This window comes from Rhinoraja longicauda, chromosome 25, assembly GCF_053455715.1.
Source record: "Rhinoraja longicauda isolate Sanriku21f chromosome 25, sRhiLon1.1, whole genome shotgun sequence".
Classification (NCBI taxonomy): Eukaryota; Metazoa; Chordata; class Chondrichthyes; order Rajiformes; family Arhynchobatidae; genus Rhinoraja; species Rhinoraja longicauda.
Genome location: NC_135977.1, coordinates 8,201,213 through 8,218,793, shown reverse-complemented (window position 1 = coordinate 8,218,793; position 17,581 = coordinate 8,201,213). Strand labels below are relative to the sequence as shown.

The 17,581-nt window shown below is 46.7% G+C and overlaps 1 protein-coding gene across 1 annotated transcript in view; it reads left to right on the top strand.

Moving 5' to 3' along the window:
- The first annotated feature begins 4,436 nt into the window (after positions 1-4,436).
- The window catches only part of LOC144606056 (2'-5'-oligoadenylate synthase-like protein 2), a 30,845-nt gene continuing 17,700 nt past the window's right edge, over positions 4,437-17,581 (top strand). Inside the window, exons 1-7 of the mRNA XM_078421844.1 lie at positions 4,437-4,451; positions 4,783-4,821; positions 7,359-7,526; positions 9,101-9,395; positions 14,365-14,540; positions 15,665-15,915; positions 16,715-16,847. Of these exons, the coding sequence (XP_078277970.1) occupies positions 7,368-7,526; positions 9,101-9,395; positions 14,365-14,540; positions 15,665-15,915; positions 16,715-16,847 (1,014 nt within the window). The 5' untranslated portion in view covers positions 4,437-4,451; positions 4,783-4,821; positions 7,359-7,367. The remainder of the gene's footprint in view (positions 4,452-4,782; positions 4,822-7,358; positions 7,527-9,100; positions 9,396-14,364; positions 14,541-15,664; positions 15,916-16,714; positions 16,848-17,581) is intronic.

The window sequence follows — 17,581 nt, the reverse complement described above, 5'->3', positions numbered from 1 at the left end:
ATGATCTCCAGAGACCCTGACATCCTGAGTTACTCCAGGACTTTGCGATTTTTGAAATCTGTAGGTCATTGTGTCTCCATTTGTGGAGGAAATGTGCAGGAGACGTTTCAGGTCAGGACAGTTCTCTAGGCCGGTAGTAGTAGGGGAGAGAAAACTGGAGGTGGGGGACAAAGTGTGGTAAGTGACAGGTGGATACAGATGAGGGAGGTTTATGAGTGGCATACGGCAGGACAAAGGCTAGAGAGGAACAGGAGATAGAAGGTGTCAGATAAGGAGAGAAGGCAGAGGGAGGGGTATCGGTGGGATGGGACTGGTGGGTGGGGGGAAGGCGACGGGATCATGGGGGAAATAGGTGCACATTGGGAGAAGGGGCAGTGGAAAAAGAGGGGAGTATCTAAAATTGGAGAATTTAATGTTCATACTGTGTAGGAAGGAACTGCAGAAGCCGCTTTAATACCGAAGTTAGATACAAAGTGCTGGAGTAATTCAGCGGCCCAGGCAGCATATCTGGAGAAAACGGATGGGTGAAGTTTCGGGTCGGGTCTCTTCTTCAGCCTGGAAGTAGAGGGGTGGGGAGACTGGAGGTAGAAAAAGGCCAGAATAAATCAGGGCCGTTAATAGATGACCAAGGACAGGTAAAGTCATGATGGCCCAGACCACCACGTGAATTAACCTCCCATCGATTGACTCCGTTTACACTTTCCCCTGCCTCGGCAAGGCCAGCTGAATAATCAAGGACTAGTCTCACCCCGGTCACTCCCTCTTCTCCCCTCTCCCATCAGGCAAGTGGTACAGAAGTGTCAAAACGCACACCTCCAGATTCAGGGACAGTTTCTCCACAGCTGTTATCAGACACCAGAAGCATCCTATCACCAACAGTAGGTCCTGACATACCGTCTATCTCATTGGAGACCCTATCTTTAATTGGACTTTACTGCACTTTATCTTGCACTAAACATTATTCCCTTTATCCTGTATCTGTATACTGTGGCCAGCTTGATTGTGATCATCGCTAGTGTTTCTGCTGACTGGATAGCATACAACAACAAAGCTGTTCCCTGTACCTCGGTAAACATGACAATAAACGAACTAACTATCTGGATGTGGAGGCTGGTGACGACCAGGGGAACTCCATCTTGTTCCATCTCGGGGGAGGGGGGAGCAAGAGCAGACAATGGGAGTCAGAGGAGACACGGGTGAGAGATCAGTGTAGGAAGCAACTGCAGATGCTGGTTTAAACCGAAGATAGACACAAAGTGCTGGAGTAACTCAGCGGGCCAGGCAGCATCTCTGGATAGAAGGAATTGGTGGCGTTTAGGGTTGAGACCCTTCTTCGGACAGAGGGATCGATCTACAACAGCTGGGGTGAAGCCACAGTTGCTGAAGAACAGGGTTGCCAAATGTTCCCTATTAGCCAGGACATCCGTATTTTGGGCTAAATTGGTTTGTCCCGTACGAGACCGCCCTTGTCCCGTATTAGGCCCGGGGGGCGCTGTAGGCCAGGACGTTGTGGGCCAGGGCGCTGTGGGCCCGGACGCTGTAGGCCCGGATGCTGTAGACCCTGATACTGTACGCCCGGACAGTGTAGGCCCGGACAGTGTAGGCCCTGACACTGCTGACCTGGACAATGTCGTTCCAGACAGTGTAGGCCCGGACAGTGTAGGCCCGGACAGTGTAGGCCCTGACACTGTTTGCCCGGACAGTGTAGGCCCGGACAGTGTAGGCCCGGACAGTGTAGGCCCGGACAGTGTTGGCCCGGACAGTGTAGGCCCGGACAGTGTAGGTCCGGGCGCTGCCTAACGGAGGTTGCTTAGCAACCCGCCTCCCAGCCTGGGCAGCCGCCATTGGTGGAGTGGGAGCACATGGCCGCTGGCTGGGTGAGGTCACATGGGGCGTGGGGCAGTGACGTCCCCTTTTCCCTTATATGGGGGTGAGATAGTTGGCAACCCTACTGAAGAAAGAAGACATAGAGCGTGTACATGTACCTGTCCAAATGTTTCTTAAACATTGCGATAGAATCTGCCTCAACTACCTCCTCCGGCAGCTTGTTCTATATGCCCACCATCCTCTGTGTGAAAACATTGCCCCCTCAGGTTCCTATTAAATCTTTCCCCTCTCCATCTTAAACCTATATCCTCTGGTTCTTGATTCCCCTACTCTGGGTAAAAGACTCTACAACTACTATTCATGGTCTCTCCACCTCCATAAGATCCTCATCCTCCTGTGCTGCAAGGAATACAGTCCTCACCTGCCCTACCTCTCCCTGGAGCTCAGGCGCTCAAGCCCTGACAACATCCTCGTAAATCTTCTCTGCACCCTTTCCAGCTTCCAGTCTGCTACTTAAAACTAACTTGTCTTCACTGAAACAGGGCGCCTGTCCAGAGGTGCTGCCTGACCCGCTGCGTTACTCCAGCCCTTTTGCATCTGTTTCTGTAAACAGACAGCACCTGCAGTTCCTTGTGTCCTCACTTAAAACCTATTTTCACCATCGGCCAGTTTTGACAAAAACCCCTCTGAATTGTCATCGCTGTTTCTCTTGTTGCAGTTGCCGCCTGTCCTGTCGATTGTTGTCGCTATCTTTTGAGTTCCTGATGTTGATGTTGACTTCGTTATTTTGCATCGTCAGACCAGGAAATAGAAACTCGACACTTAACCCGATAACGGGGAAATGGAAACCAAGCGCTTTCAAACGCTGGCAGGTCAGGCAGGGATAATGTTGACTTCATCTCAAAAGCAGGGAGACTGTTGACTTTATCTGAGAAAACACGTGTGTCCTCCACTCGTCCGAACCTTAGTTAATTTATAGATTAACCACGGGTTCTTAATTTATAATGAATAATGAAAGGATTGTTTTATCTTGTCTGTTTTATCTTGACTGTGAACAGGGGGACCTCCGCACTCTGGTCGAAGTTGCACCCTGGGCTTTGAAAGTGATTTTAAAAAAAATCTTTTCAGCATTAATATCAAACAGAACACGGGACAACAGGGGTTCCTGTTTCAGAGACCACCTGGAACCATTCTCTCAGGAGGGACGTGCAGGGAGGAACCGCAGATGTTGGTTTACACCGAAGATAGACACGAAATGCTGGAGTAACTCAGCGGGTCCGGCAGCATTTCTGGAGAGAAGGAATGGGTCGGGTCGAGACTGTCTGTAGAAGGGTCTCGACCAGAGACGCCACCCGTTCCTTTGCTCCAGAGATGCTGCCTGACCCGCTGAGTTACTCCAGCTTTTTGTGTCTATCTTCTGTATCACTTATTGATCGGTGGAGGAAACGGTGAGCTGTGAAGACAGACATACATGTTGATCCGTGGGGAGAGAGAGAGTGGGCTGGATGTTTGGGACAACAAAACGCAAAGTGCTGGAGTAACTCAGCAGGTCAAGGAGCATCTCTGGTGAAAAAGGACAGGTGATGTTTCGGGTGGGGTCGGGAGGGTCAAGACCTGAAACGTCACCTATTCCCTTTTCTCTAGAGATGCTGCGTGGTCAGCTGAGTTACTCCAGCACTTTGTGTCTACCTTTGGTATAAAGCAGCACCTGTGGTACTTTGTTTCTACATCATTCTGAAGGAGTCCTGCTGCAAATGGACGCCAGCCTTACAAAGTGGTAACTAGGGCATGTGATTTTGTAAGAAAAGAAGCGGGGCAATTAGTTTTATGTCGAAACAAGGAACTGCAGATGCTGGTTTACATGGAGGGACACAAAGTGCAAGAGTTACTCAGTGGGTCAGGCAGCATCTCTGGAGAACGTGGATAGGTGACGTTTCGGCTCAGCTTCTCTATCCCCCCCCCCCCCCCCCTCCTCTTACCCACTCCAACCTCGCCCTCTCTGAACACACACAGCCCTCCACTCACTTCGCGACAATCCCAACACTGTCATTAAACCCTCTGACAAGAGAGGTGCCGTTGTAGTCTGGCAGGCTGACCTCTACTGTGCTGTCATCTGACCGGCACCTTATAAAGCCTTAGCATTACATCCTTGATTTTATATTCTAGCCCTCTCGCAATGAATGTTCCGGTTTCCTCCCACACTCCAAAGACGTACCGGTTTGTAGGTTAATTGGCTTGGTATGATTGTAAATTGTCCCTCGTGTGTGTAGGGCAGTGTAAGTGTACGGGGGTCGCCCTTGGACTCAGTGGGCCGCAGGGCCTGGATCCGCGCTGCATCTCTAAACTAAACTAAACGAAACTAAACTATGACTGTGCTTCCACAGGTGCTGCCCGACCCACTGAGCTCTACCAGTAGCTTGCTTTTGTTTTGTTTACGTCAAAGCCATTCTCTGCCCTTCCACGTTTGTCAGTCGCTGCTGGGCTGCAACTTCTTCTGACTGATGTCAGAGTCCGGAATCGAAACTTAACCAGAAGGAGAAGTGAATAGAAACCAACGACAATTAAAAATAAACTTCCCTGTTGGACTAATTTGCACCAGGAATCCAACCCTGTGCACAGTGGAGGTGAGTTGTCTTTAGTTTGTGGGATTATTTTTCACAAATCTGATGCATAATTTTACAGATAAACACACAATGAACTGCATGAAATGACAAATGAAGAGGAATATTATTTATGTCATTACACCGTGTTTAATGAGCTGTTGCGGTTTGACATTGTTTCACTGAAAGAGGGAACATGTTACCATGTATCCATGTTAAATTAATCTATCTAATATGTTACCATGTATCCATGTTAAATTAACTATCTAATATGTTACCATGTATCCGTGTTCTCCACAGATGCTGCCTGACCTGCTTAATTACTCCAGCACTTTGTGTCTTTTTTTTTCTTTAGTAAACCAGCATCTGCAGTTCCTTGCGTTAAAAAAAAAAGGTATATATATATATATTTAGTTCATTGGCGTTGCCTGAATTTGCACCGAGGTGCCGCCTCTCCGGGTCTCTCGCCAGTTCGCTACGTCCGTTCTCAGACCGAGAGAAGGACGAGACGAGGCGAGAGAAGCCGGAGAGAACATCGGCAGAGTGGCCGAGAGTCGCTGCCGACCCCGCCGCCAAAACAACCCCGCAGCGGCTCAAAGTCATTGTTGTTTACTTGTACTAACAGCCCGGTTATTGATAGCGAACTTATCACACGGTTCAAGGGTAGGGTGAAGGGTCTCCACCCGAATCGTCACCCATTCTTTCTCTCCAGAGATGCTGCCTGTCCCGCTGAGTTGCTCCAGCATTTTGTGTCTGCCTGGAACAAATACGGAGATGCATTTATTCGAGGCAACAACGTGTTGAATGCACATCAGCGCACAGAAGCGAAGACTTTAGGTGATGCTGCAGACTGAAGATTGGTTTTTGATTGAAAGGCATAATTTTTAAAATGTAAAAAAACTAACTCTTTTGAAAATGTAGTTTTCTACTCTAAATAACGGGTGGTTTCTCGATAAAGAATGGTTTATTCCATATCTTAGTTTGGTTTAGCAGATAATGGATGTGATGTGTCAAACGTGATGTCTTATTCTGACTGGTGCTGTTCTATTTAGAAAGTGCTAATGCTTTACTGTTTAATTAAAATTGTTTTCCTGTGGTATATTTAGATTTATACCTGCTCTGTTGAGCAGACGCACTCGCTCACCTGGGCTGGCTTGTTAGTTTCTAACGCTACCCTGTGCACTTTCTCTCCTATTTATCTTCATGAGAGGTCGATTGAGTCAGCTGTTTTGTATACGGGGTATCTGAGCTGAGGCTGAGAGAGAGAGAGAGAGAGAGAGAGAGACACAGAGACACACACGGAGACGAGCTTCAGGAATCAGCCAAATCACTGGATGGATTTAAGAGAGAGTTAGATAGAACTCTTCTAGAGGCTAGTGGGTGCGCGCTTGAGAGACATCTAAGAGATTTAATGATTAAAACGTGGAAATTAAAAACACTCCCAAGGGAGAGGAGAGAGAGGGAGGGAGGGGAGGGGATTAACCCGGAGAATGAAAATCCACAAGCGCCTGGCGGTCCAACCCTGAACCGCCCTCAAATACGGGACAACCCAATTTAGCCCAAAATACGGGATGTCCCGGCTAATACAGGACAGTTGGCAACCCTATCAGAGAGTGATACAGCGTGGAAACAGGCCCTTCGGCCCAACTTGCGCACACCGGCCAACATGTCCCATCTGCACTAGTCCCACCTGCCCTCATTTGATCCATATCCCTCCAAACCTGTCCTATCCATGTACTTGTATAACTTTGTTAATCGTTGGGATAGTCTCAGCCTAAACTACCTCTTCTGGCAGCTTGTTCCATCCACATACCACCCTCTGTGTGAAAAAGTTACCCCTCAGATTCCACATGAATCTTTTCCCCTATGGCTATGGCCTCTGGTACTTCCTACAGTCCCTTGTCCAGCGCCCACTCCTGCTAGATGAAAGACTTAATAGCAATCTAAGGGGTAACTTTGTCACACAGTGTGACAGTGGTGACAGTGTGACAGTGGTGACAGTGGTGACAGTGGTGACAATGGTGACAGTGGTGACAGTGGTGACAGTGGTGGTGGGTGTATGGAACAAACTGCCGGAGGAGGTAGTGGAGGCAGGGGCTATCACAACATTTAAGAAACATTTAGACAGGTACATGGATAGGACAGGTTTAGAGGGATGTGCTGGCAGGTGGGATTAGTGTAGGTGGGTCATGCTGGTCGGTGTGGACAAATTGGGCTGAGGGGCCTGTTTCCACACTGTATCACTCTGTGACTGGAAACATCGGCAATCCTTTCTCTCCGCAGATGCTGCCTGACCTGTTGAGTTCTTCCAGCACTTTGTGACTCTCACTAGGGCCCTGTACAACTGCAGAAGGACCTCTTTGCTCCTATACTCAACCCCTCTTGTTATGAAGGCCAACATTGCATTGGCTTTCTTTATTGCCTGCAGTACCTGCATGCTTCCTTTCAGTGACTGATGCACTAGGACACCCAGATCTCATTGTATGTCCCCTTTTCCTAACTTGACACCATTCAGATAATACTCTGCCTTCCTATTCTTACCACCAAAGTGGATAACCTCACACTTATCCACATTAAACTGCATCTGCCATGCATCCGCCCACTCACACAACCTGTCCAAGTCACCCTGCAACCTCATAGCATCTTCCTCACAGTTCACACTACCACCCAGCTTGTATCATCTGCAAATTTGCTAATGGTACTTTTAATCCCTTCATCCAAGTCATTAATGTATATTGTAAATAGCTGCGGTCCCAGCACCGAGCCTTGCGGTACCCCACTAGTCACTGCCTGCCATTCTGAAAGGGACCCATTTATCCCCACTCTTTGCTTTCTGTCTGTCAACCAATTTTCTATCCATGTCAGTACCCTACCTCCAATACCATGTGCTCTAATTTTGCCCACTAATCTCCTATGTGTCTTTTATTACAGAAAATAGTTATGGATTCGTTTCAAATACAACCCCATGAACTGGACAAATTTATTTGCTCACATCTCCAACCTGATGAAAGATTTTTGAAACTAGTGGCTGAGACCATTGACAGGATTTGTACGTTCTTAAAGGACCAATGTCCCTATAAAATCAGTAAAGCTGTGAAGGTGAGATGACAGAATTATACACTGAATGGAAATAGGCAGTGGTACAGAAAATAGACACAGAGTGCTGCAGTAACAGGGACAAGCTGCATCACCGGAGAGAAGGAATGCGTGACGTTTTGGGTTGAGACCCTTCTTCAGACTGAGATTCAGGGAAGAGGGAGACATAAATAAGGACGGGTAAGGTGGTAAGTGTAAGGGTGAAAATGAGACATCAAAAGAGATGCAGCTTAAGGAAAATGTAGAATAGCTTTGTCAGTAAGGAGATGGTGACAACAAAGCAAACAGAGATCAAATGTAATCAGGGGGACGGTCGGACTGGTCGGAGAACTGGGAAGGGGGACGGATGGAGAGAGACAGAAAACAATGGTTACTTGAAGTTAGAGAAGACAATACTCATACCGCTGGGGTGTAAGCTGCCCAAGCGAAATATGAGGTGCTGTTCCTCCAATTTGTGCTGGGCCTCACTGACAATGGGGGAGGCCCAGGACAGAAAGGTCAGTGTGGGTATGGGAGGGGGAGTTAAAGTGTTTAGCTACCAGGAGATCAGACGGGGTTTAGGCAGACTGAGTGGGGGTGTTCAGCGAAACGAACGCTTGGTCTCGCCGATATATAGTCCACACCTGGAACAGCAGATACAGCAGATTATGGTACGGAGTGGAACACAAAGAAGGTCTCAAGATCACTGGTGCATGTGTGAGTTCTACAATCTTAACTGAAGACCAGAACTGCTTAAAATGTGTCTTTCTCCCGATTGTGTGGTGGGGGTGAGGAGGGATGAGAGATGAGAGAGAGATCATTGTGATCATTTCACAGTGGCGCAGCTGGTCGAGGTGCTGCCCTGTGGCCACAGGGACCCGGGTTTGATCCTGACCTCGGGTGATGTCTGTGTGTGGAGTTTGCACCTTCACACTGTGACTGCATGGGTTTCCCACGTGTCCCGATTTCCTCCCACGATCCAATGACCTGTGGGTTTGTAGGTTAATTGGCCTCTGTGAATTGCCCCGGATGTGTAGGGAGTGGAACTGGTGTGAACGGGTGATCGATGGTCGGCATGGACTCAGTGGGCAGAAGGGCTGTATCTTTAAACTAAAATTTCATACTCCTGATTTCTCATGCCCAAGAGATGAGGAGGATTTTCTTTAGCCAGAGGGTGGTAAATCTGCGGAATTTATTGTCACAGACAGTTGTGGAGGCCAAATCTTTGAGCATTTTTAAAGCGGAGATTGACAGGTTCGTGATTTGGGTGTCAAGGGTTACAGGGAGAAGGCAGGAGAATTGGGTTGAGAGAAAAAGATATGAGCAGAATTAGGCCATTTGGCCCATCAAGTCTACTCCGTCATTTAATCATGGCTGATCTATCTCTCACTCCTAACCCATTCTCCTGCCTTCTCCCTATAACCCCTACTGTGTTGCATTTTAATCAGACTCAGGGTAGTATTTTGCTTTTGGAAAGTTGCCAAGCAACGTTCCAAAGGGTTATCTGTAAATTTAACCCAAGTTGCTGACTAAGGCGGTTTTACACATGGATGACACACAAAGGTCCTGATTTTTTTTTTCTTTGTTTTTGTTTTCAGGGTGGATCGTTAGGGAAAGGGACAGCTTTAATAAATAGTTCGGACGCAGATCTTGTCATCTTCCTAAGTTGCTTCAAAAGTTTCCAGGATCAGAGAGACAACAGGCATGAAGTTCTGGATGAAATTCAGAAAATGCTGGAAAAGTGCTCCAGAAGTCTTGCATATGACATTCATGATATTGAAATCAAGATAAGACAAAGCAAGATCCCACCCAAATCTATGAGGTTCATATTGCAATCGACAAAGAGTTCCGCGAAGGTGAAATTTGATGTTCTGCCATCCTATGATGCATTAAGTAAGAATTCATAACAATCTCATGTGACATAGAATTAAAAGTATTATTACACAGAGTCATGCAGCATGGAAACAGGCCCTTCAGCCCAACTGGCTCACACTGACCAAGATGGCCCTCATCCCGCCAACCTGCATTTGGCCCATATCCCTCTAAACGTTTGCTATCCATGTACTTGTCCAAATATCTTTCAACTAATGTGATAGTGCCTGCCTCAATTATCCCCTCTGGCAGCTCTTGCATCTTAAATGTAAATTGAAATCTTCTGTCAGCCTCCACTGTTCATCGTGAAAGATGGGAAGAGTGAAGCTGGCTTGATTTGGTCCAACCAATGACCCATTGTTAGTTAGGTTGTTGCTGGTATTCAGTTCCTTGGCATCTGGAATTAACTTTTGATTGGAAGACTTTACAAAATGATATATTTTTTCTTTCCATGCAGAATGATTTGCACAGCTGGTAGAGCTGCTGCCTCATAGTGCCAGAGACCCGGGTGCAATCCTGACCTTGGGTGCTATCGGTATGGAGTTTGCACGTTCTCCCTGGACCGCGTGCGGTTTTCCCGGGTGTTCTGCTTTCCTCCCGCATCTCAAAAATGTGCATGTTTATAGGTTAATTGGTCTCTGTAAGTTGCTCCTAGTTTGTAGGGAGTGACTGAGAAAGTGGGATAACATAGAACTATTATGAACGGCATAGGCTCGGTGGGCCGAAGGTCCTTGTTCCATGCAATATCTTTAAACTATACTAGGTGACAATTAGGAGGTATTCTCCTTGCATCTAATGATTGCAGAAGGTTCATCTTCCAGAGGAAATCTCAGGCTGCAATCAGAAGTCAATTATCTCCGATATGCCATCCCTCTCCACTGAGCTGATGCTATGGCTGAATCCACACTGACCATCAGCTCCGAAATCTGCCACCCCCTTCCTCTGCTTTGCTCATAATTCTCATAATTTGATAGTTCTCATAGTTCTCATAATTTGATGCATCAACATGAACTGATTCATGTTTAACATGAATTAGATTATCCTATCATTCACCATAAAAAGCCTACTGATTGGTTGCACCACAGCTTGGTTTGGGAACAGCTCTGCCCAAGACCGCAATAAACTGCAGGGAGTTGTAGATGTAGCCTATTCCACCAGAGACCCCACCATTGACTTCATCTACACCTCACGCTGTCTCAGAAGAACAGCTGACATCATCAAAGACTGGAACCACTCTGGTCATTCCAACTCCCTGCTCCTGTCGGGCAAATAGGTGCCGAAGCTTGAAAGCGTGCAGCGCCAGACTCCACAACGGCTTCATCCCTCTCTGTTATCAGGCTTCCAAACGGTTCTTCCGTAAACTGGGGTGGTGTCCGATTCACCTCTACCCCATTATGGACTTTGGAGAACTAATGGGCCACAATGTGGAGAACTGGAACACTGAGAGTGGGCGCAGCACTAGAGTTGCTGCCTTACAACGTCAGAGACCCAGGTTCGATCCTGACCACGGGGGCTGTCTGTATGGAGTTTGTACGTTCTCCCGCGTGGATTTTCCCCGGCAGCTCCGGTTTCCTCCCATATTCCAAAGACGTACAGGTTTGTAAGCCAATTGGCTTGGTAAAATTGTAAATTGTCCTTAGTGTTAATAGGATAGTGTTAGTGTGCGGGGATTGTTGGTCGGTGTGGACTCGGTGGGCCGAAAGGCCTGTTTCTGTACTGTATCTCAAAACTAAACTATGTTCTGAACTCTATCTTCCTCTTTGCTCCATCTATTTTACATGAGTTTGACTTGATTGTTCTTTTATATGGTACTGATTAAACCTAAATCTATATCATTGCTATCTGGCAGTGAACAAATACCCTTCAAAACCGTGTATGGAGAAGTTAGAGGGCAGCTGGTTTTACCATCAGAACCTTTGTGTGTCATCCATGTGTAAAACCGACTTAGTCAGCAACTTGGGTTAAATTTACAGATAACCCTTTGGAACGTTGCTTGGCAACTTTCCAAAGGCAAAATACTACCCTGAGTCTGATTAAAATGCAACACAGTAGGGGTTATAGGGAGAAGGCAGGAGAATGGGTTAGGAGTGAGAGATAGATCAGCCATGATTAAATGACGGAATAGACTTGATGGGCCAAATGGCCTAATTCTGCTCCTATTACTTACGATCTTATGACTGTACATGGCCTGATTTGTCTTGGGGCGGGGTAGCTCTGTTGGTAAGGAATGATATTCACTCCCTTGCAAGGAGTGACATAGAATCAGGAGATGTAGAATCAGTATGGATAGAGATGAGGAATTGTAAGGGTAAAAAGACCCTAATGGGAGTCATCTACAGGCCCCCAAACAGTAGCATCGACATCGGGTGCAAGTTGAATCAGGAGCTAAAATTGGCATGTCACAAATGTAATGCTACGGTGGTCATGGGAGATTTCAACATGCAGTTAGACTGGGAAAATCAGGTTGGTAATGGACCCCAGGAAAGAGAGTTTGTGGAGTGCCTCCGAGATGGATTCTTAGAACAGCATGTACTGGAGCCTACCAGGGAGAAGGCAATTCTGGATTTAGTGTTATGTAATGAACCTGACCTGATAAGGGGACTCGAGGTAAATGAGCCATTAGTAGGCAGTGACCACAATATGATAAGTTTTACTCTACAAATTGAGAGGGAGAAGGGAAAATCGGAGGTGTCAGTATTACAGTATAGCAAAGGGGATTACAGAGGCATGAGGCAGGAGCTGGCCAAAATTGACTGGAAGGAGGCCCTAGCAGGGAAGACTGTGGAACAGCAATGGCAGGTATTCCTGGGAATAATGCAGAAGTTGCAGGATCAATTTATCCCAAAGAGGAGGAAAGATTCTAAGGGGAGTAAGAGACACCCGTGGCTGACAAGGGAAGTCAAGGACAGTATAAAAATAAAAGGGAAGAAGTATAACATAGCAAAGAATAGTGGGAACCCAGAGGATTGGGACTCTTTTAAAGAGCAACAGAAGATAACTAAAAAGGCAATACGGGGAGAAAAGATGAGGTACGAGGGTAAACTAGCCAATAATATAAAGGAGGATAGTAAAAGCTTTTTTAGGTATGTGAAGAGGAAAAAAATAGTCAAGGCAAATGTGGGTCCCTTGAAGACAGAAGCAGGGGAATTTATTATGGGGAACAAGGAAATGGCAGACGCGTTGAACCGGTACTTTGGATCTGTCTTCACTATGGAGGATACAAACAATCTCCCAGATGTTCTAGTGGCCAGAGATCCTAGGGTGACAGAAGAACTGGAGGAAATCCACATTAGGCAGGAAAAAGTTTTGGGTAGACTGATGGGACTCAAGGCTGATAAATCCCCAGGGCCTGATAGTCTGCATCTCCGGGTGCTTAAGGAGGTGGCTCTAGAAATTGTGGACGCATTAGTGATTATTTTCCAATGTTCTATAGATTCCGGGTCAGTTCCTGTGGATGGGAGGGTAGCTAATGTTATCCCACTTTTCAAGAAAGGAGGGAGAGAGAAAACGGGAAATTATAGACCAGTTAGTCAGACATCAGTGGTGGGGAAGATGCTGGAGTCAATTATAAAAGACGAAATTGCGGAGTATTTGGATAGCAGTAACAGGATCATTCCGAGTCAGCATGGATTTACGAAGGGGAAATCGTGCTTGACTAATCTACTGGAATTTGTTGAGGATGTAACTAGGAAATTTGACAGGGGAGAGCCGGTGGATGTGGTGTACCTCGACTTTCAGAAAGCCTTCGACAAGGTCCCACATAGGAGATTGGTGGGCAAAATTAGAGCACATGGTATTGGAAGTAGGGTACTGACATGGATAGAAAATTGGTTGACAGACAGAAAGCAAAGAGTGGGGATAAATGGGTCTCTTTCAGAATGGCAGGCAGTGACTAGTGGGGTACCGCAAGGCTCAGTGTTGGGACCGCAGCTACTTACAATATACATCAATGACTTGGATGAAGGGATTAAAAGTACCATTAGCAAATTTGCAGATGATACAAAGCTGGGTGGCAGTGTGAACTGTGAGGAAGATGCTATGAGGTTGCAGGGTGACTTGGACAGGTTGTGTGAGTGGGCAGATGCATGGCAGATGCAGTTTAATGTGGATAAGTGTGAGGTTATCCACTTTGGTGGTAAGAATAGGAAGGCAGATTATTATCTGAATGGTGTCAAGTTAGGAAAAGGGGACGTACAACGTGATCTGGGTGTCCTAGTGCATCAGTCACTGAAAGGAAGCATGCAGGTACAGCAGGCAGTGAAGAAAGGCAATGGAATGTTGGCCTTCATAACAAGAGGAGTTGAGTATAGGAGCAAAGAGGTCCTTCTGCAGTTGTACAGGGCCCTAGTGAGACCGCACCTGGAGTACTGTGTGCAGTTTTGGTCTCCAAATTTGAGGAAGGATATTCTTGCTATTGAGGGCGTGCAGCGTAGGTTTACTAGGTTGATTCCCGGAATGGCGGGACTGTCATATGTTGAAAGACTGGAGCGACTAGGCTTGTATACACTGGAACTTAGAAGGATGAGAGGGGATCTTATTGAAACCTATAAGATTATTAAGGGGTTGGACACGTTAGAGGCAGGAAACATGTTCCCAATGTTGGGGGAGTCCAGAACCAGGGGCCACAGTTTAAGAATAAGGGGTAGGCCATTTAGAACAGAGATGAGGAAAAACTTTTTTAGTCAGAGAGTTGTGAATCTGTGGAATTCTCTGCCTCAGAGGGCAGTGGAGGCCAATTCTCTGAATACATTCTAGAGAGAGCTAGATAGAGCTCTTAAGGATAGCGGAGTCAGTGGGTATGGGGAGAAGGCAGGAACGGGGTACTGATTGAGAATGATCAGCCATGATCACATTGAATGGCGGTGCTGGCTCGAGGGACCGAATGGCCTACTCCTGCACCTATTGTCTATTGTCTATTGAGTTCATTGGACAGATTTTGTTAAAGATTTGTCTTTTGACCATCTCCCGTTAATCATTTAATTTCTTCCAGCACCACAGCACAACTACAGTGCAGCGCATCTCGAATTAATCAATTTTGTAAATGGAAATGCGATCATGGATGGAGAATTCTCCCCCTGCTTCACTGAACTTCAGACAGAATTTGTGAAACGGCAACCGTCAAAAGTTAAAGACTTGATTCGCCTACTGAAATATTGGTACAAGTTGGTGAGTGACGTGAGAACAGGATCATTGTTAATCACTGACACCATGGGAGGATAGAGTCACAGAGTGATACAGCGTGGAAACAGACCTTCGGCCCAACTTGCCCACACTGGCCAACATGTCCCAGCTACAGTAGCCTCATCTGCCTGCGCTTGGTCCACATCCCTCCAAACCTGTCCTATCCATGTACCTGTCTAACTGTTTCTTAAACGTTGGGATAGTCCCAGCGTCAACTACCTTCTCTGGCAGCTTCTTCCATACACCCAACCACCCTTTGTGTGAACACTTTACCCCTTAGATTCCTATTAAATCTTTTCCCCTTCACCTTGAACCTATGTCCTCTGGTCTTCGATTCCCCTAGTCTGGGCAAGAGATTCTGTGCATCTATTCCTCTCATGATTATATAAACCTCTATAAAATCACCCCTCATCCTCCTGCACTCCAAGGAATAGAGACCCAGCCTACTCAACCTCTGCAGTAGATGTTGGTCCTAAACTAAAATGAGCGCTTGCTTCAATGTCTCAGTTTCCACCTTCTTAGGCACTTGCATTTTGGTGAGAGGGGCATTGTTTGAAGGACATTTGCGCGGCATCTTTTTTTACACTGCCGGGGGTGGTGGTGGAGCCAAATACAATTGACCGATTCTTTATCAGTAAGTGTGTGAGGGGTTATGGGGCGAAGGCAGGAGAATGGGGTTGAGAGGGAAAAATAGATCAGCCATAATTGAATGGCAGAGTAGACCTGATGGGCCGAATGGCCTAATTCTGCCCCGAGAGGGGGTAGTTGAGGCAGGGACTATTATACCATTTAAGAAACATTTAGATAGGTAGATGGGTATGACAGGTGTAGAGGGATATGAATCAAACGCAGGCAGGTGGGACTGGTGCAGATGGGACATATTGGCCAGTATGGACAAATTGGGTCGAAGGGCCTAGAGTAAGACTGACTCTAGAACTTATGAACCATGGTGGCATTTAAGAGACATGGATACGCAGGGAATGGAGGGATAGGATTATGTGCAGTCAGATAAGAATTGGTCTTATCATTATAGCACAGACATTCCAGTGCTGTGCAGTTCCATATTCCATAATATTTGCTTATTAAGATTTGTCACTAATTTTCTCCAGTATGTCAAGCCACGGAAATCACAGTTGAGAGGTGGAGCGCGACTCCCAGCAAAATATGCGGTGGAGCTAATGACCATCTATGCCTGGGAACAAGGTAATCATCAGGAGAGATTTGATACTGCCCAAGGGTTCCGTACGGTCCTGGACTTGATCTGCCGCCATCAGGAAGTCTGCATCTACTGGACAGATTACTATGATGTCAAAAATCCAACCTTGGCCGACTTTTTAACCAAGAAGCTCCATGGCAATCGGTAAGACACTGTGGACTATTCCAATTACAGGTGCTCCTCGACTTACCCGCTCCTCCCCCCTCTCCCTTCCCCCTCCCCTCAATCGCCCTCAAGCCCCCTTCTCCTCCCTCCCTCCCCCCCCCCCATCTCTCCCTCTCCTTCCCTAGGAGATAGATTTAAACTTTATAATGTGAATAACTTTAAAAATAAAACACCAATTTCAATTAAACTTCTTCCATTACCACCAAAGGGATGACGGTGAGTAAGGTAGGCCTAAAATTGTCGCGCTATCGTGTACCGTTTTGGCTGTAGTTCCAGAATAAACAAACGAGAGTTTTAGTATAAAGATGTCTAGAGATACAGCATGGAAACAGGCCCTTTGGCCACCTGGTCGACATTGACCATCAATTCCCTTTTTCACACTAGTTCTGTTATCCCACTTTCACATCCACATGCACATTTGTGGCAATATTTTATAGAGGCCAATTAACCGACATCCCGCACGACTTAGGAAAGTGGGTGGAAACCAGAGCACCCAGAGGAAAACCACGCGGTCACAGAGAGAGTGTGCAAAGTCCCCTCAGGCAGCATCCGAGGTCAGGATGGAACCCGGGTCACTGGCGCTGTGAGGCAGCAGCACTACCAGCTGTGCCACCCTGCCGTCCTTAATTGAAATACAAATTTCTGCACAGAATCACGAGATAATCCTATGTAATTACAGAATTAATATGCAATAATAACAAATACCATGGCATTCACTGTCATTTTGTCAGCAAACGCCGGCTCAAAGTTAAGTGTTGTTATTTAATTTATTTTTCAGAGCATTAATTCTTGACCCAGCCGATCCAACTGGAAACGTGGCTTCATCAGATGGTTGGAATGTGATGCAGGATGAAGCCAGGAAATGTCTAAGCATGCCTTGTGTCAGTAACGTCCAAGCTTGGGATGTCCAGGTAAAATGGTTTAAAGGAATGATGGTGTTTTGCTGAGGGGGGTGACGAGATACCTTTATACTTCACCACTGCCACACTGTAAGGACCAGACCTCCCACCATTGACTCCACCTGCACTTTGCCCTTCCTCGGAAAAGCAGTCAACGTAATGAAAGACTTGTCCCACCCCGGTCATTCCTTCTTCTCCCTGTTCCCCTCAGGCAGAAGATACAGAAGGTTGAAAGCGCGCACCACCACACTCACGAGCAGCTTCTTCCCCTCTGTTATCAGGCTTGTGGACAGTCCTCCCATAAGCTAGAGTACTCTCCCCACCTCCACCCCATTGTAGACTGTCTATGGACTTTACCAGAGGAGGAGTTGAGGCAGGTACGATCGCAACATTTAAAAGAAATTTGGAGAATTGAATGGATAGGAAAGGTTTAGAGGAATAAGGGCCAAACACAGGCAGATGGGACTAGCGTAGATGGGGCATTTTGGTCGGCATGGACAAGTTGGGCTGAAGGGCCTATTTCCATGCTGTATGACTCTATGACTATATTCAATGGTGTGGGCTTTTAATGAATAGTGAATTGAGGCCACATCCATTACCATTGCTCCCTGATCAATCCAGGCGGAAAGGTGCCGTTTAGTTTGGCTCCTATTCTGTGCATCTACCCAATCTATTCCTCTCATGATTTTGTGCACGTCTGCAAGATCTCCCCTCATCCTCCTAGCGCTCCAAAGAATAAATCTCGT